Source organism: Musca domestica, unplaced genomic scaffold (genome assembly GCF_030504385.1).
Source record: "Musca domestica strain aabys unplaced genomic scaffold, Musca_domestica.polishedcontigs.V.1.1 89, whole genome shotgun sequence".
Taxonomy (NCBI): domain Eukaryota; kingdom Metazoa; phylum Arthropoda; class Insecta; order Diptera; family Muscidae; genus Musca; species Musca domestica.
The window spans coordinates 1,624,571-1,651,682 of NW_026712430.1; the positions used below are offsets into that span (position 1 = coordinate 1,624,571).

Here is a 27,112-nt window from a genome sequence, read left to right on the forward strand (position 1 = left end):
ATTCAGCTGTGAGATTATAAACAATTTTAAATTATAAACAAATTTAAGAATGGAATATTTATACCCTACAACACTATGTGTTGGGGGTATTATAAGTTTGATTGGGCCAAAAATTATGTAACACCTCGAAATATTGGTTTCCCACATAGGAAAGTATATATGAATCTTCCTATCTCGCCGAGCTAAGTCGATCTAGCTATGTATGTCCGTCCGTCCGTCTGTCCATCTGTCCATGTTAATTTGTACTCACTCTACAGGTCGCAACTATGGCCCGATCTTCACGAAAAGGTGGGGTTAGGGTCAGAATAGAACCCTATTTCTTTTGGAGATGATCGCATAATATTTAAGGGTCGAAATGGACCAAAAACTGAAAAATTGTCTGATTTTGCAGTTGCTCTACAGGTCGCAATTATGAACCAATCGACGCGGAAATTAGCATGAGGCTAGAGCTTAGGGCTGGGCAGAAGCCTTCCAAATGGTCATCGGCTAATATTTAGTGGGTGAAATAGACAATAACATTTGTGTTAAATAAAAGTCAAATTTCCATTAAACCGCGAATATTTTTAGTCCCGGCGAAATCATAAATAGACGAACAGGTCAATTCTGACCGTTACGTAGATGCCGATAGTAAATGTATCGGATATATATAGCGAAATATGTACAATGTGTATATACAAAGGAAAGGAATGTTAGATGGAATGCTTATATCTCAAGAATGGCTGGGCCGATTTTGACAAAGTTTGTCAATTCAGAATGCCCTCTTGACATAAAAGTATAAAATCTAAAAAATCGCAATAAAATAAGTCAAAAGTGATGTTAATATAGATTTTGTAGTATTTTGTGACATTTTTTTATTTTTTCATATTTTTTTATCGCATGCGATTTTTTCAATTTGACTTATAATATTAAGGTGTACACAGGTTTGGGATATTATATACAGATTGCAATTATCGTCCGATTATCACCAAAATTTTCACAAGGGTAGGGTAATGCTCTGAAGGGCTAGGCCTATTGTTTTCAAAGATGCCCGCAATATATTTAGGGGTTGAAATGGACCAACAACTAAAAATGTTCCTGATTTTGCATCCGTTAAAAAGGTCACAAATATAAACCAAAGGACACGAAGTCTCGCTCAGAGGTTAGGACAGCGGGTAGAATGGAACACTAATTTTGTGTGAGAAATACCAGCATTGTTTACAGGCGATATCCGAAATACACAAAAGGCGAACTTCTGACTTTTTTATGCTTATTTCGATGACGAATATAGCCAAATATCGTTGACAAGCAAATCATATAGATGAGTCTAAATTTGGAATACATAAGAGTCCTCTAACTTTTGGAGATGATCGCAAAGTATTTAGGGGTTCAAATAAACCAAATATATAAAAAATTTCCTGATCAAACAATTGAAGCCAATAAACAAGTCTGAGAAGAGAGTTATGGACGGGGAAGAAGTCTACAACAACTAACAGCACGATGAAGTGCGTAAATATTGGGCAAATATTCCTGGTCAAAATGCTAAGGGTAATATGTGGGCAGTGCTCAGAGAAATAATTTCAAAAGCGAAATCTTCCAAAATGGATTTGGACATAAGGGGGCTTCTAACATATGTAGTGTTGTAGGGTATCACATGGTCGGCCCCGCACGACTATAGCCTTTGCTTACTTGTTTTTTGGTTTTTTTGTTATTTAGATTGAGCATTGGAGACCCCTTAAAGTCCATTTCGAAACTCATTTTTTAATATTAGCCGAATGGAAAATTGCGATATGTTCAGCTCACGAGCTGCGATCCGAACCATTTCTGCTGATGTTGCTGTTTTCTTCCGGCCACATCCTTGACGTCGTGCTACGCTACCAGTATCACGGTAACGAGCGATGCTACGAGACACAAAAGATTTATTCACATTTAAATTCTGGAGTGCTCTAACGATAGCCACTTGTGGTTTTCCAGCCAAATATAAAGAAATCACTCTATCACGCTTGAATTCCATCACGAATAACTTTTTTCTGGAAAATTCTGACCAAAATGCTTTTGTTCGCTTGTAAACAATATAAAAAGCTGTCACTAACAGCTGTCGGACGAGTGGCTTAGAAATGACAGCAGTCTGAAGTTGGTTGCAGTTTTTTCATCTCACCCTAAATATGAAAACTTCTTTTATTCAGAGACTCACCAAATTTTAGAGGTGATTTGTTTTTTTTTTTTTCAAATGAAAACAATTGATGAGAATGTAGTGAAACCTAAAATGGGTATACTGCGATTTAGGTCAGGATTTTATTCTTTTATTCACTCTAGTATCTACTACTTTTAAGACATATAAAACACATGTGATATCCCCCCATTTTTTTCCGCAGCCAACTCTATTGTGGATTTCTTAAAACAGAGTCACTTTCCTTTTTTCTTCAGCTTGATGGATTAAATGATTTTCTATCTTTAAAATAGTCTTTCATTGTGATGTTTTGTATTAAAAACCTTTGAATTGCTAACTTTCGATCATCATTCTCTTTAACGTACCTTTATATTTTAAAGATTCCTCCTTTCTATCATACAATATTCACAAATCTTATTACTGTTATTTTATTATACATATCTAATATAATTTTTAACATCTCTACATACATAAATATTTCTCATCAATTACTCTGATTACAATCATCGATTAAATGAATTAATTTTCAAAGTTAAAACTACCTTTTGGGTACTTACATATGTCCTTTGGATATGCCTGCATCTGATTGCTTGTTGCCATATTTATTTGTATTTTCGTATTGGCCATTTGACATCATATTCAGACGCCCACATATCTGTATAACAATGTATTCATCTCATTATGTTTTTGTTGCTGTTGTTGTTGTAATTTCAATTAGCATAATTGTGAACAATACAAATTATATTATAAATTACAAAACATTAACATTGCCATGCAGATTAAAATCATTGTTCGCATGTAATTGTAGATATGACTTTTCCATAATGTTTCAATATCGTACACCAAAAAATATCGATGATGCATTACAAAGTAATTAGTTAATTGTGACAGGTAGCCTTCATTGTTAAATACTATTTTCATAATTTATAACATTATCATAAAAAAAATCTATGAAATTTAAAATGTCAATCCGGAAAGTAACAAAGTGAACAATTATAACAAATGTCAATACCGGATCAGATTTAGATGAAATTTCGGAAACAATATTTGTTTGGCCCAAGGACGAACCCTATTTTGAAATTGGTGAGAATCGGATCAGATTTAGATAAAGCTCTCATATATGTTCAACCGATTTCGCGTTAATTCTGCATCAAATGGCTTATATATGTCCAAATGACCTGTATTTTTGTACATCCCACCGAATTAAGTCTAGAAGCAAGATAGGGTTTTAAGTCCCTTACATGCGTAATATGCACTCCAGAAGAATGATATTTGGTACCGTATCAGATCAGATACTGCTCCAAAATACCTCTGTCAAATTTTGTCAAGATCGGTTCAGATTTGGATATAGCTCCTACATATATCTTTATCCGATATCAGGTTTATTGTGCACCAAATGACTAATATAATCCCAAATGAACTGAATTTTGGCAATTACGATTGAATTCATCCAGTACTTCAAATTTTGTGTAAATCGATTCAGATATAGCTATAGCCCCCAAAAATATGTTTCATCTGATTTGATGTTTAAGTCCTTTACATTCGTAAAATGCATTCGACATCAATGATATTTGGTACAAGATATCTTATGGAGCTCGGAAATACCTCTGCCAAATTGTATCAAGAACAATTCAGATTTGGATATAGCTCCCATATAATCCTCAACCGATTTTGGATTAATTGTACACCAAATGGCCAATATCAATCCAAAAGTACTGAATTTTGGTACATCCGACCGAATTTATTCTAGAAGCAAGTACATCGAATTCGGAGAAAATCGGTTTTAATATAGCTATAGCTTCCATATATATGTTTCACCCGATTTGGTGTTTAAGACCCTCACAGGCGTAATATGCACTCTAGAAGAATTATATTTGCTATCGGACATCAGATGCTGCTCCAAAATACCTTTGTCAAATTTTACATATATCCTTAATCCGATTTCAGATTTATGGTGCAAATAATGGCTAATATCAGCCAAAATGGAGTGAATTTCGGGACATCTTTACATAATCTCTACTTAATTTAATACTTCTCCAAGTGATATCAAGCACTCTATAGCAAACTATAACTGCTAAACTAAAGCTAAATGTTGATAGGTGTACTTCAAATAATCTACTTGAAGTAAATTCTTTTGTTAAGGGAGCTCTACTAAATATGTCATATAGTCGGCCCCGCCCGACTTTTGACTTTTCCTTACTGGTTTGTAGATGATATTGTGTCTCGGATGATTGGCATTTTGAAATGTATTAGTCCACTGTTAAACATAAGCTCTATAAGACTTAAGCTCCCAATTTTCGATGTTTTGAAGTCTACAAATATTTGAAGGTGTTGCAATTTTAAACTTAATGTTTTATGGTTGCGGGTAGCGGGTAATATAACTATTAAAAAAACGATGTTGAAATAGTTTGCCGATAGACCTTTTTCAAATTTAGTCTCCATTTCTCACCGATTCATAAATCGTGTGATTCTCCGAAGCTGTTACCAAAATACTACTATATAGCCATTGATATCAGCATTTATATGTGTATAAACCTTATATAAATATATGTGTATATTCGTACATCACATACATATATGCAACCATCATATATGTATAAACAGTCTTTTTTCTATAATTAATTTAATTAATTTTCTCAGTAACGTAGCTCTGCTTTGTGTCGGAGACTAGAAGCAAAGATAATAGCAACAACAAACAGATTACATTATGTAATGTAAAAAGCCAACAATTTTTACATTTTTCAAATCATTGACAACCGCTGTGGCATTAATGCATTTTAACAAATGACTGCAACTGAATTGTAAAGAACTATAATTTTTATATACATATATATATATATAGATTTAAATAATAAATGTAAACACATTTCCTTAATTTAATTATAATAATTTGATGATATAATGAAATTTAAGAAAAAAAAAATAAAACAATAAAAATAAAAACAACAACAGATTGAATAAATAAATATATATTTTTTTGTGTTTTGGCTAAATGGCATAATGATAAATTAATTTAATGTAAAGCGCATTATTTAATAATTTGTTTAAAATAATCTCATTGTGGGCAAGACAGTAACAAAGGTAGTTGCAGGAATCGTTTTGTTGGAAACAATGGTGGCTAAGTGCATCAAAATACCCAGAATCTGGGATTACAGTTACATGATCTATATATATTGAAATTTATGCGAATATTGAATATCCTCTAACGGAAATCATATGTGTCATGCTTAAGTGTTCCATACGCCATTTGCATATTTTAAGAAAAACGAATTTTAGAGCATTCATCTCGGACTGAAAATTGTTTTATATTAACTGAATATTGTTTTTATACCCTCCACCTTGGAAAGGAGCGTATATTAACTTGTAACACCCATAAAGTACATAAATTCATAATCAGCATAACTTTATATGTCGATTTACCGATGTCCTTCTGCCTATCTGTTAAAATCACGATCCAGCCTACATACCTGCAACATTTAGCACAACAATTTGTATTGTGTCTAATATGCTTGGTATTGAAAATGAGATATATCGGTCAATCTTTCGGTACAGTTCCCATATAACGGTACCTCCCAAAATTCGGTATTTTGATGATTTCTGCCACATTTTCCACGGTTTTGTTTAAAAATTGGCGCTTGAGTTCTGGTGGCCAACCGAAGGTGCACATTTGGCAAGTAAATACGATAATTTTGTTTGTTTACAAACTGCTATACAACGAATGTTTTCTCATCGGAGAAAACCAAATTCGGCAGTTCAACACTTTCGGCCAAGCGAAGTAACTATTTAGCTATTTCGAGTCTATTTTTTTCTGTTGCGGTGTAAGTTCTTGTACTTTTTGGAATTTCAATGGCCTTACCCCGAGCTCATTTTCAATACTTGCGAATGGAATATTGCGATATGTTCAACTCACGAGCCACTTCGTCGCGGGTTTCGATCAAGTCGCTTCTTTACTTTTCGAACCATTTCTGCTGATGTTGTTGATTTCTTCCGTACACTTCCTTGACGTCGGGCTACGCTATTCAGGTCCACGTTTTCCTATAGTGCACATATAAGGATACCCACCGACATTCGGGATTTTGATTATCCTAGTCACATTTATCCATGAAATTCAAACTTGGTATTTAAGAAGATTTGGTAGATGACAATCCTTCAAGTATTAAATTGTCTATAGAGGTTCCCGTTTTGGTACGGCCCCCATAAAATTGCCTCATCCACCTCTTTTTTTTAGTTTACCAACTTTGTCTAAATGGTCTTGCTGGCATTTGTAGTTTAAAGTGGACCACGTTTGAATTCTGATACTTTATATAAAAATGTTTCCCTTAGCCTAAAGTGAAAGGTATTAACAGTTTGGCTTGATCGAACCTTAATGTTTTTATACCCTCCACCATACTATGGAGGGTATATTAACTTTGTCATTCCATTTGTAACTCCTCGAAATACTCATGTCAGACCCCACAAAGTATATATATTCTTGATCAGCGTAAAATTCTAAGTCGATTTAGACATGTCCGTATGTCTGTCTGTTGTAATCACGCTATCTTTCGAATCTATCTTTGTAATCACGCTATCTTGCACACCTGTTTATTTTTCTAGTAGGCAGGTTAAATTCGTAAATGGGCCATGTAGGTCCACGTTGTCATATAGCCCCCATATAACGGTACCTCCCGATATTCGGTATTTTGATGATTTTAGCGAAATTATTCACCGGAATTGTTTCAACTTTGGTATTTGAAGTTCGAAATGGATACTACAGCCTATGACAGAAAATTATCTGGGCAGGTCTACGTCTTCGTATAGCCCCCATATAACGGTATCTCCCTATATTCGGTATTTTGATGATTTTAACGCCATTATTCACCGGAATTGTTTCAAATTACGTATTTAGAGTTCGTAATGGGAACTACAGTATGTGACCGAAAAATGTCTATGCAGGTCCAGGTCTTCGTATAGCCCCCATATAACGGTACCTCCCAAAATTCGGTATTTTGATGATTTGAGCGTCATTATTCACCGGAAGTGTTTCAAATTACGTATTTAGAGTTCGTAATAGAAACTGCAGTCTGTGACAGAAAAATGTCTATGCAGGTCCAGGTCTTCGTATAGGCCCCATATATCAATACTTCCCTATATTCGCTATTTTGACGAGTTTAGGTACAATACCCACTGAAATTGTTCGAGATATCGTATTTGACGTTAGTAATGGATGCTATAGCCTGCGACAGAAAATTTTCTATGCTGGTCCAGGTCTTCGCACAGCTCCGATATAATGGTACCTCCCTGTATACGAGATTTTGATGATTTTAGCCACATTATTCACCGTTTATTTCAAGTTTCGAATTTGAATATGGTAATGGCTAATGGCAAACAATGCCAATGTAGGTCTACGTCGTATAGATCCCAATATAAAGGAAATTTTCGGTATTTTTAAAATTTAACAGAATTTTTCTAAGGATTATATTTTTTTAAAATTTCCAAATTCGTTCCAAATGGTGGAGGGTATTCAAAGTTCGGCCCGGCCGAACTTACTGCTTTTTAACTTGTTACTTGTTTAATTTGATTTTAGGTAATACACACAGCTGTTATTTTGTAACCGTCGAGCAAAATCTCTAGGTGGTTACTTATTCTTATGCGAATCAAATGTATTTGCTATTTTGTCTTTAAAAATGCATTTGAAATACATATCTTGTTACATATTTTTCTTTAGAACACTAAGTGGGAAAGTTAAATTTACTCCTTAACAAACAGAGACATTCACTGTACAGAAGATTCGTCGTACTAATCTATCAATTAAAATCTTCAAATCCTTTTCTTCCTCTACTACATCCAACTGCGAATTTTGTCCCTTAGATTATGGCAAGCATTAAGTTACATATATTAACGCTCATCTAATGCCATTTCAGCAGCAGCATTTCTATTGATTTTCTACTTAGTGTGGTATTTGATTTTGATTCCATGTTGATGGTTTGATATATGTATTGGAACACCAAATCCAGTGGTAATCCCTCAACTTAACATTAATGTAAAATTTCAATTGAATTTAGTATTCCGTTGGGCAACCCCGCCTTAGCTTACAAATGTGTGTGTGTGTGTTGCGGTAACTAATGCGCAATGAAGGCTGATCGACTGACTGACGAACTGACTGATTGACTGGTTAGCTGTTATTGTAGCATTGTCATATGCAGACTTTTCATTTCATTATTTGATTGGCATGTGTAAGACGCAGTATTTTAAATTCTGCAAACAGTATTTCTCAGAGACAAAATAATATGTGGAATATCAAGTAGTTTGTGGATGAGTTCTTGGGTCGGAAAGCAAATTAAGTCGCAGTTCGATGGAATCGAAATAAATCACTGGTGATAATAGTAAATGAATGGATATCATTGAGAGTTGAAAAATTAAATTAATTTATGTAGATGATATGGATTTTGTATTTATGAAGATTATGGATTGTTACAACACCTACTTAAACACCTCCTCCAGCAGTTCGGAGAAGCTATGCATTCTTTTTGATTGTGGTTTTAAATTAAATTTGTTAATGATACTTTCTTTTTCCATTTTCGTATATATGGCAAAGGAAAATTAAGAAATACTCAATTTCCCCCTTCTTTTTGCAATTCTCCACCCAAAACACTTTAAGAGAAAAATCTTACAGAACCTTGGAATTTTTATTTATATTTCCTTGGAATTCCCTTGAAACTAATGTTTTTCCATCGCTGATATTATGTAAAGTGGTTAAATGTATTTTAGATGGTTTTGTTGCCAGGCCTGGGTATGCATTCCATAATGTCCGGATGCTAGCATTTTCACATTTCCTTGTAGTTCCGGCACAATAAGAACTTTAAGTTGTGCAGGCTCTTGGCGGTACGTTAAGGTGGGTAAAGAGTTTCCATGGAATATAAAAGTTGTGATCGGCGATTTTTCTTGAAGTTTGCCTAGTTTGAAACGTCATATTTTAAATTTTTATTTATTTATTTTTATATCCTCCACCATAGTATGGAGGGTATATTAAGCTTGCCATTCCGTTTTAACACCTCGAAATGTACATTTTAGACCCCACAACGTACATATATTCTTGATCGGCAAATTCTATGTCGATTTAGCGATGTCCATTTGTCTGTGGAAATCACTCTAGCTTCCGAACGAAATGAAGTACGTTGATAAAATTTTACTCAAATGACAGGATACATTTGCAGGACTTTTGGTATTGAAAATGGGCCATGTAAGTCGAAGTTTTGGTATATCCCCCATATTTTCGGTATTTTGGCGGTTTAAGCGACATTATTCACCGGAAATGTTTCAAATTTGGTATATAAAGCTCATAATGGATAGTACAGCCTAAGACAGAAAATTTTATATGCAGGTCAACGTCTTCGTATAGCCCCCATATAACGGTACCTCGCGATATTCGGTATTTGGATGGTTTAAGTTACTTAATTAACCGGATTTGTTTCAAAATTGGTATTTGAAATTCGTAATGGATACTCCAAAGATACTCCGTGCAGGTCCACGTTTGGTATAGCCCCTTTATAATGGTACTTCCCGATAGTCGGTATTTTGATGACTTTAGCTACATTATTCGCCGATTTTTTCCAGTTTCGCATTTGAATATTGTAATAGCTTATGACAAAAGTTGCCTATGCAGGTCCATGTCTTCGTATAGACCCAAATATAACAGCTATATTCGGTATTTATAAGATTTTAACAGAATTTTCAACTGATTTTATTTTTGTGAAAACTGCCAAATTGGTTCCAAATGGTGGAGGGTATTCAACGTTCGCCCAGGTTGAACTTACAGATTTTTACGTGTTTTTTTTGAGGACTATCAGAACTATAATTTAATGGCCATCAACTATCAGAGGCACAGTCGTGAATTTCTTGGAAAAATGGTCCTGCTATATTTTTTTCAATGATTTTCGATGCATAATTGTGACCATGGTACAATAAAAATGTAAGGTAGAGCTCCCAGCTGATCCCATTTCTTTTTTCTAGGTGTGCCGGACTCCTCCCAATTTTGTGTATGTATTTGTTGTTTTGAAAAATAAAAACTCAGGGCTGCAGTTCTGTAGTTTTACGAAGCTGTTCTACCTCTTTATTGTACCATGTTCTTGACTTTCATTGTAAAATATACAAGGGTTATCTGTGCTAAAATGACAAAGGTTTAATATTATATTTCCACACTATCAGATCTACAATTGCAGACTTTTTTAGGAATGCTTGTTCAAAACCTTTTACATCTAAAATGGTTTTTTGTTAGGGACTTTCTGCATTTTTGCAATGTACTCCTCAACATAACCCATCTTTATACACGCATACATACATTTCAGCACACTTTAGCATCTTACTTTCTGTTCGGTAAATATGAAATTTTTCTCTTATGTTGAAAATGCAAAACTATGGGAAATTGCATAAAAGTGAATTTGACATCCTTTCGAAATTTCACAGCCATAAACATTTGCTGCTTACAAACAAACACTTGCAGAAATAATAGTTCGTATCACAATCTTCAAACATGTCTTGGGAAATATCATCACCATCGTCAACATCATCATCATCATCATCGCCATATCGTTCAACAATAATCCGCTCGATTGTCAGCATTTGCTACCAACTTTTCGTTTTTTTTTTTTTATTGAAGCCAGTTGTTTTGGTTGTTGTTTTTGTATTTCGTAGCACTTTAACTAAGCAATATATCACGAATTGTTTCATATTTTATGTAAATTGTATGGAATCGATTGCAATACTTTGCTTTGGTATTGTGCTACTGATACTATGTAAAATGTTAAATTTACAGTATGAGGCGATGATGTTATAACCCTTAATATAACAATTTTTAAATCTAGACAATGCCATTGAACATTTGCAGTTATTCATTCAAGGGTCCAAAATGTAACTACAAACCTTTTCACACAAATTACCCTTCCGAAATTCAATAAGATAAAGAATGTTGAAAATATCCATATGTACAGGATGAGATAAAAAAAAAAAACTGCAACAACATCAAACGTCATAATTTTAAATTTTTTTTTTAAATTTTATTGAATGATTTTTATTGGGGGTGATTTTTCTTTCAAATTATGTAGATGCTGGTATGTAGCTGATATGAATCTACAAGGATGTAGAAATGTCTAACTAGAAAATTGTGATATCTTAGATTATCTTATAATCAACACCTAGAGAAAACAATCAAAGCAAATATTTATGGGCATAGAAAGAGGTTTTTTTATTTCCCCCCAAACAATGTGTATAATCAGATTTTATGTAGATGGTGTAAGAAGAGTGATAAAGAGACATTCTATCACAGAAGAGCCGCCGGGCTATATACTTTGGCCTAAAACTCTTTTGTGTCTTCACCGATTTTACAAATTTTAATGGGATTTCTACTGCGTATTTGTAGGCGTGCTCTTGAAATAATTTGGGAATATTTCCCATTTATTATTTAGAGGTCAAATTTAAATTTTTAGAAAACCGAATGTTTCCAAGTCCTTAAGAGACCAAGGATATACAGGGTAAGATAAAAAAACTACAAGAAAGTCAAACGCCATCATTAGTAAATTTTATTGAATGAAAGCAACAAATGTCGGAAATAGCATCAAATTTTAGAATAAGTTTAGATTTGTTCGAATTGGTTACCTTTGGCACGAATCAAACGGCCAATGAAACCGTCGCACGCTGCCCGAATGTTGCTCTGCGGTATTTTGGCCCATTCCCGCCGCTTGAGGTCATCGACACTTTGGTATTTTTTAGTGGCAACCTTGCTTTCCAAAATACTGCACGCACAATAGTCCAACGGATTGGTATCCGGAGATTTTGGTGGCCATTTTGCGCTGGAAATGAAGTGAGGAACCTCATTTTGCACACACAATAGTCCAACGGATTGGTATCCGGAGATTTTGGTGGCCATTTTGCGCTGGAAATGAAGTGAGGAACCTCATTTTGTAACCATTCTTGGGTGGCACTAAGCACGCGCCTATGCTATGACACTGAGTCATGTTGGAATGTCCAAGGTCTGCGGCCAAAATGTTTGCCTGCCCAGGCATTAATACACCCTCCAGAATATTTTCGCCATAATATTCGGCATTTATTTTGATGCCACGGTCGATTAATACGAGCGGAGAGCGACCATCGGCTGTTATGACAGCCTACACCATCACCATGGCCGGCGTTTGAAGTCTGGTGGTCAACCTCTTTGGCAAGTAAACACGATAATTTTGTTTGTTAACAAACTGCTGGACAACCAATGTCTTCTCATTGGGTCAAGCGAAGCTACTCTTTAGCTCTTGTGGGTCTATTTCCTTTCTGTTGCCGTGTAAATTCTTGCACTTTTTGGAATTTCAATGGCTTTACCCCGACTTCATTTTTCAATATTCGCCGAATGGAATATTGCGATATGTTCAGCTCACGAGCAATTTTTCGACCACTGCGACCCGGTTTTCGATAAGTCGCTTCTTTAATTTTCGAACCATTTCTCCTGATGTTGCTGATTTCTTCCGTCCATTTCCTTGACGTCGGTCTACGCTACCAGTATCACGGTAACGAGCGATGGTACGAGACTCAAAAGATTTATTCACATTTAAATGCTGAAGTGCTCTAACGATAGCCGCTTGTGATTTTCCAGCCAAATATAAAGAAATCACACTATTACGCTTGAATTCCATCACGAATAACTTTTTTCTGGAAAATTCTCACCAAATGCTTTCCTAAGCTTGTAAACAATATAATGAGCTGAAACTGGAATGACTTAAAAATGATAGCAATCTGAAGTTGGTTGGAGTTTTTGCATCTCTCCCTGTATAAAACGAGTCATACAGCCCACAAAGTCCAAGTATGGTATGTGGAAGTAATGGGTGTTTTTCTAAGAGCTTACGGATTTAGAATTTAAATAAAAAAATGCACGAAGTATAGAGCACATTTTTAATGGAAGACTGTTTTTTGAAAATAAATTTCCACTACTTGGAAGCGTTGTTCTGGAGTTAATCTATTCATAACAATTTACCAAACAATAATGACTATAGACGTCATTTTAAACATGGAAAATATTGGCCTACTTTTTATGGCATCGCATTGAGATATGGTGGTCTATACATTCTGCTAATTCTGCTGCAATAAATAAACAATTTCAATAATCATATCCGTCATTAAATGCTATATTATTTCTGACTTCTGCACAATGTTCGCACATTACCATTATTCTTTAAACATTAGACCCAGTATAGAGGTATTTTCGAATCTTCATGGTACGTCCCCCAAAAATGGTATATAAACACAAAAAATATATGGCCAAATGCTGAGGGTTTATTTAATTTTTTTAGAGCTAGCTTCGCCTGATCATATGGGTCTGCCAAACAAATTTTGTTGATATGAAACTTCCCTTTCACCTTTTAATATTCTAACTATTAAAAAACTTGGATGAAAATTATAATTCTTAAAGAAATATACTTATTTTGGAGTTTTTTTTTGCTCTTAAGTATAAAATGTTATCTTTAGTAAAAGTCAATTAAAAAACTCTATTAGGGGAAATGATTATAATTTGATTTATTAACATGGCCTAAATCTATTTTAACTTGTTTCCCGGCACTGTAAATATTGCGAAAACAGATTTATTAGAAATGGCAAGTGTTGCCAGCACACATAAACCTGCGCTTATTTCCGAACCGTTTCTCTTTCCTTTTTTGGGCAATCCAAATAAAAGTGTGTCATGCTTTTAACAATAAATTTCACAATAGTGTGAGCAGATGAGAATATTATACACACACACACATGTATGCAAGTGTGTGTGTGCATATGACCTTACCCTCATATTTTCTTAAAGTGTTTTGCTAATGCACTTCCGTTTCCCAAAAAAAAAAAAAAAAAACAAGAAAAAATATTTTTTGTTTGCTGTTTAAAAGCCGCTTCCAATTGTTCTTCTAGCGTTTTTTTTTCCATCGTTATTATTATTTTTTATTTCGTTTAAATGATTTTCGTTTTTTCTCTTTGATTTGTATTTTTTTCTTTCTTTCTTTCTTTTCTTATTTGTTCTTTTGTAGTTTCCTCTTCCTCTGAGCACAATGCGATGCATCGAAACTTTGTATAGCCTTTGATATCTTGTATTTGCTATTCCGATATCCTTGAGAAACCAAAAACCGAAAAAAGAAAGCAACAACCAAAACTTGTGTGGGCAAACCTCCAAAATCCCCAAACAAGCAATCAACCAAGCGAGAATCAAACAATCAAACTAGTGATACCAACAACAAACCCTTACAATCGATCAACAGCATAGCCGACCTCCTACGTCCGCGCCCCAAGCACCAATCAAACACTCTTCAGAAAGTTTGTTTGTATTGCACCGACCCTCCACCCGCCTTCCCCTTCCAAAATATTGTATTCTGCATTTGGTCAAGAGTCCTTCTTGGCCTTAGCGGAAAACCAGCACTGCTACTGCTACACCACCGAATAACAATACCGAAAAAGGCTTACAATCAATTTCAGTTAGAATTTAAGCGTTCACCTTTCTCGCTCCAGAAAACATTAATCTCTTAAATGCCTTTTACTGCACGGCTATTAAGCCAGAGCAGTGGTACTGTTGCTGGCGTTGGAGACGGTGGTGGTAGTTCCAACAATGTAAGTAGTTGTTTACTTTCGCTTACGGCTTACATTTTTTGGCAAGTTGTTTTTGTTGTTGTTCTTGTTGTTTTAATGCCATTGCTGCATTTATGTTGTTTTTTCAATTGTTCTTTTTACATTTTTTATATTTAATCCTTTTGTTATGTTCTAACATAAACCAAAAAATGTTTATTGTCAAGTAGCCAGACATGGTCGACATACAGGACTCTTCAAAATGTCATATCGAGGGTACCTTCCAGAGGATATATATTTTCTTCCAAATAAAAATAGTATAGAAACCCATTACGGAATCCAAATAATGAATTTTAAGTCATTCTGTTCGAAAGTGTGGCTAAAATCGTCAAAACACTAAAATCAGGAAGTCCCTTATATGGGGCCTGAAGGAAAACGTGGACTTACGTAGACATGGTTCTGCCACATGAACGAATTTAAAAATATACCTTTAGAGAATGTAGCGTCAAAATTCTTGCGATTTCTCTTGAATCTAACCTGGCACCAAGTGCCAAATTTCTTGTGAGATCATCATTTTGGGTGTGGTTGACTGTGGTTGGATCCAACATGATGATTTTACAAGGAAGCCGGGCTAGGTTTTAGAAAAACGCCGAAGCCCAAACCACAAAAATTTGGACCCCGAAGATGGCCACTTCAAAGAAAGTGCGAATAATTATAACTTCACCATGGCGCAAAGGTCGCAGGTTTGTCATCGAACCCTCGATTGAGACCTCTCTCTCTCTTCCATCTGCAATAGACTGTTTTAGGAGGAGGCATCCTTGTTGATGGATTCGAAAAAACCCCATATTGTCCCATATGACAAATTTCCCCAATGGAAATTACCGCCCCCCTTAGAAAAATGTAGGGTACCGTTTTTTTTATCTTCTGACACAATTACATGACTGTGACATATTCAACTTTTATTATGTCTTGTGTAATTTTCCTTAACATGGATGTTACTGCCAACAGAGCCAAATAAAGGCAAACCCAAAAAGGACCACAAAAATTGTTTGCTTTCATGCTATCTGGTGAAGCAACTCCGTTCCATATTTGATCAACTACAACAAGAACAGCAACGACAACGACAACAACTGAGAATAAAAAACTCTGCAAGAATGAAAGCAAACGGCCATATAAGAAGTTACTTTCATGCTATGCCATAATATGCCATGACAGCACTTGCACTAATGTTTCCATCAACTCGATCATATTCGAGTAATTCGTTTAAAGTTTTACTTGGCAGAGTACTTAAGAGGATTGTAATCTATTGAACAATGCTCCCAATGATGATGTAGTTTGCTGCATCAAATAGCCTTCTAAGCAATTTTTCCCACACAAAAAGCAACACACACACACATTTATCTTTTGGTTAGGTTTCGTTTGCTTTGCCCGTTCCATCGTTTTGGTCGCCCAATAAAAAAAGTTTGATTTGTAGAAAACCACTTTCGACTCGTTACGATTTTAAATGCATTTCAGAGATATAGATTTTTTGTGCAATAGGGTTTACTTTCTTCCTGTTGTTGTTGTTGTCTTGGGTGCGAGTAAGAAAGTTTGTTTACTTCTGTGTGGTATATCTTTGTAAAATTTATTTGTTTGATATGTTTTGTTGCGCAGCCTTCCCATGTTTTCATCTTGCAAAAAAAAAAAAAAATAGAAAATAAAAATCTTCGGATTTGAAAGGTTTTCCATTTCTCTAGAAGTTTATATTGCAGTTACAGTAACTGTTGGTAATATATTTTATTGCAGGATTGCATTTCAAATTTGATTTGAGTTATTGCTATTGTCATAGAATTCATTGTTCGTTGGACATATGGCAGAAGGTTTGTTCGTCGGTTCAATTTGGTTGATTATTAAAATTTAATGGATTTTTTTGCAGGACCGCCTTAATGGTGGTATTGAAAATGAAAGTGATTGAAATGGAGTTTTCATTGAACAATGAAATGAAAGTGATAGAAAATCAGTTTTTTTTTTTTTTTTTGAAAAGTAAAGAATTGTATACAGAAACAAGTAAGCAAAGGCTATAGTCGTGTGGGGCCGACTATGTTATACCCTACAACACAACAATATGTTAGAAGCCCCCTTATGTCCAAATCCATATTGGAATATTTCGCTTTTGAAATTAGGATTTTGACTAGGTTCATTTGCCTAATATTACTGCACTCCGTCGAACTGTTAGTTGTTGTGTTCCATTTTACAGCTAAATAGAATCCAATGTTCATCCAAAATGCTAGAATTCTTCCCTGTCGTTAACTCTCTTCACAGGCGTGTCGATTGTCTTCAATTGTGTGATCGGAAAAACATTTCTGTTTTTGGTTAATTTGAACCCCTAAATTTTTTGAAATCATCTCCAAAAGCAAGAAGCCCCTCTGTATCTCCGAATTTAGACTCATCTATATGATTTCCTTGTCTACGATATTTGGCTATATTCGTCAACGAAATCAGCATAAAAAAGCCAGAAGTTTGCGTTTTGTGTATTTCGTATATCGCCTGTAAGTAATGCTGGTATTTTTTCACACAAAATTAGTGGTCCATTCTACCCGCTGTTCTAAACTCTAACTTTATGCGAGATTTCGTGTCCTTTGGTTTCTATTTGTGACCTTTATAACGGCTGCAAAATCAGGAAAATTTTTAGTTGTTGGTCCATTTAAAACCTAATATATTGCGGACATCTTTGAAAACAATAGGACTAGCCCTTCTGAGCCCAACTCTACGCTTGTGAGAATTTTCGTAAGGATCGGACGATATTTGCAATACTTATATAATATCCCCAAACTGTGTTGTAAGGTGAAAAAATATTATCAAATATTAAAAGTCAAATTGAGGGATTAAAAATATTCGCGGCCTAATGAAAAATTGGACTTTTATTTAACACAAATGTTATGGTCTATTTTATCCACTAAATATTACCCGATGACCATCAAAATTGGAAGGCTTCGGCCCAGCCCTAAGCCCTATAATTGCGACCTATAGAGCAATTGCAAAATCAAGAATTTTTTCAGGTTTTGGTCCATTTCAATCCCTAAATATTATGCGATCATCTCCAAAATAAATAGACCCCAACCCCAACTCCATTCTAAGTTTCGTGAAGATCGGGCCATAATTGCAACCTGTAGAGTGATTACAAATTAACATGGACAGACGGACAGACAGACAGACGGACATACATAGCTAGATCGCCTCAGTTCGGCGAGATAGGAAGATCCATATATACTTTCCTATGTGGGAAACCAATATTTCGTGGTGTTACATAATTTTTGGCCCAATCAAACTTATAATACCCCCAACATATAGTGTTGTAGGGTATAAATATGATTATAGTAGAAAAGCCAGATTTTTTAAAATTTTACAATTTTTGTATTCTGGAGCTAAAATCATTTATTTTATTCACTGCAAAATAGAATATATTGATGCCACTTTTTAAATTTTCTTAGCAATTATTAAATGTAGATGTATGGTTTATTCTGAGATTTATAGTGACACTTTGTGTCTTTTGACAATTTCGGCCTAAAACAAAATGTGGTGCTAATTTCATGCATTAAATCGAAAAATCGGACGAGAAATATTGTCGATCACAAAAAATAGGATATTTTCTTGATATATAATGAAAATAGAGATTTCTTGTCTTTTGTGACTCTTACAGAAATTTGATGAGGAATATTCTTGACCACATTCTTTTAACACCATTCTTTGTAGAAGAATTTTGCATGTACTCGCCCAAAGTTCATTTTTTACCAAAAATGTTAGATTTAAACTATATTCTGGGATCTATAGTAGACATTTATGACAAAAAATTTTGCCAATATGTTTACTTTCTGCGATCCCGTTCAAAGGGAGTTTTGGCCATATTAAAAAAAAAAAAAACAAAAAAAATCCTTTGGTGAGTCGGCATAAAATTTTTCACTTAACACAAAGATTATTTGGATTTTTTGGAATCGTACCTAAGCATGAACTGATATAGCCCTTTTCAACATCAATCAGCCTAGACCTATTACGATTTATCTCAAACTCCAAAGCTCTACATAAAATGTGGCCTTTAGCTAAATTTTTCAGGAAGAAAAGAGGACAATTCCTTAATCGGCGGAATATATTTCAAAGATAATGTTAAAAATTACGTTAGTTGTCTCACAAGACCACGGTTAGGGGTCTTTTGGATATTTCAAAAATATATCCACAAATTCACATTGAGTAATCTCATGAGCCTTCGAAATATGTAATAAAAGTTTTGCAGAAATATTTTATAAATCTACCTCTAGAAGTCCTATTATTTTCAATTGTCAAGAATTAAAAAAAAATACGATGTGCCTGTGATGGTTTTCTAGCAAAAATATTTTTAAAAATGCTGACAATCCTTCGCAAAAAAAAAACATATTCTAAAAAATAGTCCCTATTTATGTTCTATTGATTGTTCCTGTTTTTGCTGCAACTAACATGTTCTTTTGCCCATGTTTAATACTAATGTGTGCACATTTTGTTTTACCAATTAAATATAAAAATATTCGGAGCCATAACAGTCGGAAATGCACTAGCCCATAAAGCTTTTTTTTTAAAAAAATAACAAACCTCTGTTGTTTGCAAGATAGGTTCGCTTGCCTAACCAATGCTGTTAAAGAAATAACAATTCTTTTGCTAAATGGAAAACATTTCTCGTTAAATAAACATTGTTTGAAAACAAGAAAGCATACAAAACTATTGTAAACTATTTAGGTCAACCCTAATGGCGGCGGACCGAGATTGTCAAACGGAAGTAAGGCCAGCACAAGCAATTCGATGGAACAACGTAATGAAAACTTACGAAAATTATTTGCCACAAATAAGAAACAAAATTCAACAATTTTACAAAATAAAAGTATTTCCGATAACAATTTACGAAACGAAATAACCAGGACCGAGCAGAGGAGAGATCCAACCAGCAGCCGTATTTCTATGCCAACAAAGTTGGCAGAGAAAAATGAGCCTCTGCAACGTGACTGGGCTTTAAGCCAAAGTAATGGCTGTATGGCTTACCCGGCCAATGGCGAAGAAGGGGACGATCATGATGATGGTGTTATTGGGGTTGAAGACAATATGTCTGTGGCAGGGCCGACGGCAACGACAAGGAATCGTCGCAGTTCCTCTCAAATACGTCGCTGGCAAGTACGCGACCATTATTCAATGGGGATGCAATCACAAATGTCCAAAAGTGGCAGCTGCCTGGCTTTGGTGGCCCCAAGAGCCAAAACAGCGGATGTAGATGAAGAAGTAGCAGGCAATCAATTTTCAATGATGGTTAAAAAACCTAGCAATCAATCCTATGGTTCTGACATAAACTTAAACACTTCAATACAACAGCTGCAACATGACCAACACCACAACCAACATCACCACCACCAAGGACCACACCACTTTGTTGGCGATGCCAATAGAAGGAATGCTCCTGCACTATCGGGATTAAACAATAATTATCGAGAATCATGTCCCGAGGTGCATTCAATTACAACACCAAAATCACGTAGACCTTCGCTGCAATGGTACAAAAGGAAAAATTGGTTATCACAAGAAGAGAATAACGCCGTTGATGAAGTGTGTGACAGTGGTCACACGAGCACCAATCCATTGGTAGCAATGGCCCAGCCCTTGGGAGATATGGGGCGACATGCAGCACAGGCCTACAATCAATTTGAAAGGGGACCCCAAAGCAATCAATACTCAAGGGAGTTGTCGGCAAAAACAGATTGCATTGTTGGCAATACAATCGACGACGACGGCAACAACAACTACTACCTCTATTCAGCAAACACACAACAATGGCCCAGAGCTACAAACTATATTGGCAGTCATGGGGAAAATTATATTAGAGACGACGTTATGCCCGGTTGTGGTGTAGGTGGTGTTGGTGTTGGCCCCAGAAGGCCTCGGGCGCACAGCTATGGCTACTATAGCAATGAATTGTTGAAAAGTCTTGACAGTGTTGAGGATAATGCTGACAAAGCCGTTGTCGTCGACAATGTTGTTGGTTATTATAGCCATGGTAATATTGTGGGCCAAGAAAAGAAAATTATGACGAAGGCTGTAGGCAAACGAAACTACAACGACCACAACAGCTACAACTATAAAGGATATGATGTCAACGAAAACAGTATGGATGACGACAACAACAACAACAGCAGCAGTAACAAAAATAACAGCTACGTTGACGATGACGAGGACTATGATGCGGAAGATGGTGTAGTTGACGATTATGTTGCTGGTGATGACAGTGAGTTCGAATTACTAGGCTCTGAGGACGATGAATATGTCGACGATGACGATGTTAGCGGTGGTGAGCATGATGGTAATGACGATGATGATGATGATGACGGTAGTGTTATTGACGATGACATACAGACGACGGCCGATGATGGAAACCTCAACAAAAACCAACAATCTCAATTTTCCTTTCAACCGAAACAACACACATCCGTACCAGCAACGTCAGCAACAACATCCACATCAAAGCGTCCATCTTCAGTGGCCGAGCTCATGAAAATTCGTTTAAAACCCAAAACGCAAGCAGACCGTGTAGAAACCTCACCAACAATCATTACAAATTTTATGTCACCAATAACATCGTCATCAGCATCAGCTGTTGCCGTTGCGGTCGGACTCCCTGCCAATGACCCCCAAAGACTGTCACAGCATTCTGGACTTATTAAAAATTCCTGCGTTCAAAATAATTTCATTTGTCAAGAGAATAAGCAGCAACAACAACATCAGCCACACTTGATGCTGAAAGAAATTGGCAATTCATCTACTGATGCTGCTGCCAGCACTGCATCCAGACAGTATCTACCAGCCATGAATAATGCCACTTCAGATGATGACAATGCCGGGATATTGTTGCATGGCCAAACAACATGCCAGAACAAATATACTTTTCATGGTCCGCAGCAACATTTGCCTGGGATGCCTGCGGTTGTGGCTGCTGTCAATGGCGACCACAATGGCAGGACGACAAGCAACCACCAACCCTTCAACGAAAGGTAAATGTTTGATTATAATTCTTACCCCTCCTCGCTCTTTTTCCATTTTATTTTCTTTTACTTTGAGTTTAATTTGTTCCGGTGCAAGCAAGAGATCATTTGCGTATTATTTTTCTAGAAATACTAATTCTCGTCGCACAAATGGCAAGAAGTATAACAATTTTTAATTGCTCTCGACGATAAACGAAGAAAATTGTTGTCAAACCAATTATGTCTGAAGGATATTAACAAAGAGGTTATTTTCATGTTTGCGTTGTTTAGAAACATTTGTAACTTCAGGATTAAATGGGGAGGACGAACGATTTTACGTCACCACGTTGACACAAGAAAGGGGCTGATGCCAGAAGACGTTATTTTGGATGGAACTAGAAAGACAAAACCAACGGCTATGTATTATCCGGTGGCCATCCAAAATGTTAGGCTTTTGCCCTGGCCTAAATCCTAGCCTCATGCGAACTTCAGTGTCGATTGGTCGATTGGATTGTGACCTGTATAGTGACTACAAAATCAGGACCCTAATCCAACCCTATTGAGAAATTTCGTGAGATTCGGATGAAAATTGCGACCTGTATATATACTCCCAACACATAGTCTTGTATGGTCTAAAAAAGTATTACAAAATGTACAATTCAATATTTTAAGTCAAATTAAAAAATCTCATGCGATTAAAAAAAAAAACAAAATATGAAAAAAACGAGTAAGCAAAGGTTATAGTCGTGCGGGGCCGACCATGTGATACCCTACAACACTACAATATATGAGAAGCCCCTCATGTCCAAATCCATTTTGGAAGAATTCGCTTTTGAAATTATGTCACGGAGCACTGCCCAGATATTACTCTTAGCATTTTGACCAGGGACATTTTCCCAATATTTATGCACTCCGTCGTGCTGTTAGTTTTTGTGGTCCATTCTACGGCTAAATATAATCCAATGGTCATCCAAAATGCTAGAATTCTTCACTGTGCTTAAGTATCTTTTCAGGCTTGTCGATTGGCTTCAATTGGGTGATCAGGAATTTTTTTCTGTTTTTGATTCATTTGAACCCCTAAATATGTTGCGATCATCTCCAAAAGCAAGGGGTCCCCTCTGTATCTCCAAATTTAGACTCATCTGTTGATTTGCTTGTCTACGATATTCGGCTGTATTCGTCAACGAAATCAGCATAAACCAGAAGTTCGCCTATTGTGTATTTCGGATATCGCCTGTAAGTAATGTTGGTATTTTTTCACACAAAAGTAGTGGTCCATTCTACCTGCTGTTCTAAACTCTAACTTTATGCGAGATTTCGTGTCCTTTGGTTTCTATTTGTGACCTTTATAACGGCTGCAAAATCAGGAACATTTTTAGTTGCTGGTCCATTTCAACCCTAAATATATTGCGGACTTCTTTGAAAACAATAGGCTTAGCCCTTCTGAGCCTAACCCCTAAACCTTTGTGAAAAATTTTGTGAGGATCGGACGATAATTGTAATACTTATATAATACCCCAACCTGTGTTGTAAGGCGAAAAAATATTACAAAATATTATAAGTCAAATTGAAAACATCGCATGCGATAAAAAATATGAAAAAATAAAAAAATGTCACAAAATACTACAAAATCTATATATACATCATTATTGGCATCATTTTATGCGATTTTTTCAGATTTTATACTTTTATGCCGAAAGAACATTCTAAATTTACAAAATTTGTCAAAATCGCTACAGACATTCTGGAGTTATATGCATTCTAGCTAACATCCCCTTCCTTTGTATATGTACATTGTATATATTTCGCCATATATATCCGATATTTTTACTATCGGCATCTACGTAACGGTCAGAATAGACCTGTTCGTCTATTTATGATTTCGCCGGGACTAAAAGTATTCGCGGTATAATGGAAATTTGACTTTTATTTATCACAAATATTATAGTCTTTTTCACAATATTACCCGATGACCGTCAAAATTGGAAGGCTTCTACCCAGCCCTAAGCTCTAGCCCCATGCTAACTTCCGCTTCGATTGGTCTATAATTGCGACCTGTAGAGCAACTGCAAAATCAGGATTTTTTTCAGTTTTTGGTCCATTTCAACCCCTAAATATTATGCGATCATCTCCAAAAGCAATAGGGTTCTATTCTGACCCTAGCCCACCTCCGTTCTTAATTTCGTGAAGATCGGGCAATAATTGCGACCTGTAGAGTGATTACAAATTAACATGGACAGACGTACAGACGGACGGACGGATATACATAGCTAGATCGACTAAAAAGTTCAGTGAATAAAACTTATGAAAATAGAAATTTCTGCCATCTTTTAATGCGATTTTTCTAGATTTTATTCTTTCCTGCAAAGAGGCCAATCTGAATTCGTGTACGCTCTTACTAATATCCCCTTTTTTTTTGACACATATAGGTTCTATATATTTTGCTATATATCCGACATTATGGATATCAGCTTCAATGCTACGATCAGAAGTGACCTTTGCCTGTATTTGTGATTTCGCCGATGTTAAAAATACTAGCGGATTATAGCAATTTTAGTTTTTTTATTTTTATTTACATAAAATTTACGGTCTTCAGCCGCTCAGTAATATCCGATGTTCATTCAAATTGGTACACTCCTGCCCAACCTAAACCCTTAACTCATACAAAATTCTGCGTGGATTGGTTATACCCTATACCACATAGTGGTAAGGGTATTATGTCTTTGTGCATTTGTTTGTAACAGGGAGAAGGAAGCGAGATAGACCCATAGTTACTTTTGAAGATATTCATAGAATTATTTTCTGAGCCGGTTTATGCATGTCAGTACTTCCGTCCGTCCATGTATTCTTGTGAACAAAATACGGGTCGCATTTATTATATGATTGAGATGAAATTTTGCAAAGAATATTTGTTTGGCCCAAAGACGAACCCTATTGAAATTGGTGATAATCGTATCAGATTTTAATATAGTTCCCATATATATTCAACCGATTTCAGGTTAATTTTGGACCAAATGGCTAATATAAATCCTTATGGCCTGAATTTTTGTACATTCCACCGAAATCAGTCTAGAGACAATTACATCAAATTTGGAGAAAATCTATTTAGATATAGCTACCATATATATGTTTCATCCGATTTGGGATTTTAAGTCCCTCACATGCGTAATATGTACTCCACAAGTATGATATTCGGTACCGGACATCACACACTGCTTGAAAATACTTCTGTCAATTTTTATCGAGATCGGTTCAGATTAAGATGTAGCTGCTATATATATATATATATATATATATATATGTATATATATATATATATATATATATATATATATATATATATATATATATATATATATATATATATATATATATATATATATATATATATATATATATATATATATATATATATATATATATATATATTATATATATATGTTATTTGGTGTAAAAGATTACAATGTCTCCGTCAAAATAAGTGAAAATCGAGTCAGAATTGGATATGCCTCCTGCTATATTTAGTTCCCTCTGAAACCAAACTATAACTTATCTAAAGCCAAACGTTGATAGTTGGTATGACCCATGGTACAATAAAATCAAGGTAGGGCTATGATATCATGATGATATGATACGATGATATGATATGATACTATTTTCTTGGCTTAATATGTCAACTATATTTGTTTATATATATGTTTTATTTTAAATAACAAAAAAATTGTTTAGAAAATATTCAAATTCGGGTGTTTTCAAAATGTTTATTTCGACGTATGCATCGACAATATTAACAGTTTTTGTAGCAAAATAAACCTTTAGAGATATGTAGAACATGATTTTGAAAATAAATGTTGAACTTTCATTCAATTTTCGCGGTTTTCAATTATTTGTTCAAAATAAATGCAACAAGTTGTCTGATTTTTTATTGTTTTGATACTAATTCTGACATTACAAGCCAAACAGGTAGACCTCTATACTTGCAATTTTTTCAAAGTTAACCTACCTTCTCTTCATTGTACCATGGTATGACCTACTTGAAATAAATTCTCTTGTTACGAGAGCTCTACTAAATTTACATAGTGGTGTAGGGTATCATATAGTCGGGCCAGCCCGACTTTTGACTTTTCCTTACTGGTTTTGATGTTGGTGACATACCACTTACTAGTCGGCTACACTCACACTCTGTGGGTAGAGAATAGGTGTGTCTGGTTACCCTAAAATTTGTAACAATTTTTACAAATTGTTACTGGAAGTCGTCTGTTAACCCGAAAGTTCTGCAAAAGAGAGCGGTCGGAGAGAGAAATTTTGACAGTTCTTGCAGTTAGAGTTTGCAAATTCTTGCTGGACAAATTTCTTCTTGCAATCACTTGCAACACTTCTTCTTCTCATTCATCGACATTCAATCAGATGTTTGTCTGTCTATTGTTTGTTTATTTCTTTTGGTGTTTCCAATATTTTTTAGAATTAGCAAGGCTAATTGTTTTTGGAGAACAAATTAACAAAACGTGAAAAACGTACATATTAACATGCAATACACAATACACATAAAATCTATATTTCTTTTATTGCTCATATTTGTATTTTATTGCTAATTCCCTTTTTATTTATAAAATTTGTAAAATTGGTGGTGATTCCTTTCTTTTAATCCTTTTAATGGGGGACAAATTGGTTTGTTTTAACAAAACAGCTGATTGGTTGCAAGCTTCTGCAAGAATACCGTCTGTTTATTTTTCGCATTTTCATTGCAACAGAGAATAAAACTACCATACTCTCTCAGAAAGATGTTGCTGGACAATTCCTGCGGGAAAAGTAACCAGACACACCTAATATCACATTAAGGTATAATCCACTATTTTCAATCTAGTGGTAATGAAAGATTTAGTTCGCTTACATTCCTTGGTAACTACTATTAGGCTTACACCTATATTATTAGGTGACACCCAAAATGTATGCTAGAAAGCATATATATTTTATATTTGGTAAAGTAATCTTCCAAAGTCAATGCTTACACTAGGTTTAATTCTCCCCTAACAGGAAATTATTTCCATTTATCAGAAGAGTACTCTGTGTACTCCGTTTTATAAGTTCGCCTGTAATGACAGCGTGTACATTGTATGTGTTACAAAAAACATTCCTTCATTGTGATTCAATACATCAATTCAATTTTTCTTGTAGCCTTATTGGCCGACATTTATTTTGCCGTTCATTTTAATGGTGGCGATTATTGCCAGTAACAGCGCACATATCGATTAAGTAGCTGACATTTGATTGTGATTTGTGTTGATTTTATTTGCCACTTAACTAGATTATTTGTCAAGATATTTGTTCTTAACGCCACTGGATGCGGTCAATAATGTAATATGGAATAGTTTAATAGACTGGCAAAATCAATGGCATTTTCAAG

General features: G+C 35.2%; 1 protein-coding gene across 1 annotated transcript in view; it reads left to right on the forward strand.

The window, feature by feature from the left end:
* Window positions 1-27,112, forward strand: part of LOC101899300 (uncharacterized) — a 506,597-nt gene that overhangs the window by 296,314 nt on the left and 183,171 nt on the right. Inside the window, exons 4-5 of the mRNA XM_059131456.1 lie at window positions 14,173-14,746; window positions 19,445-21,738. Of these exons, the coding sequence (XP_058987439.1) occupies window positions 14,666-14,746; window positions 19,445-21,738 (2,375 nt within the window). The 5' untranslated portion in view covers window positions 14,173-14,665. The remainder of the gene's footprint in view (window positions 1-14,172; window positions 14,747-19,444; window positions 21,739-27,112) is intronic.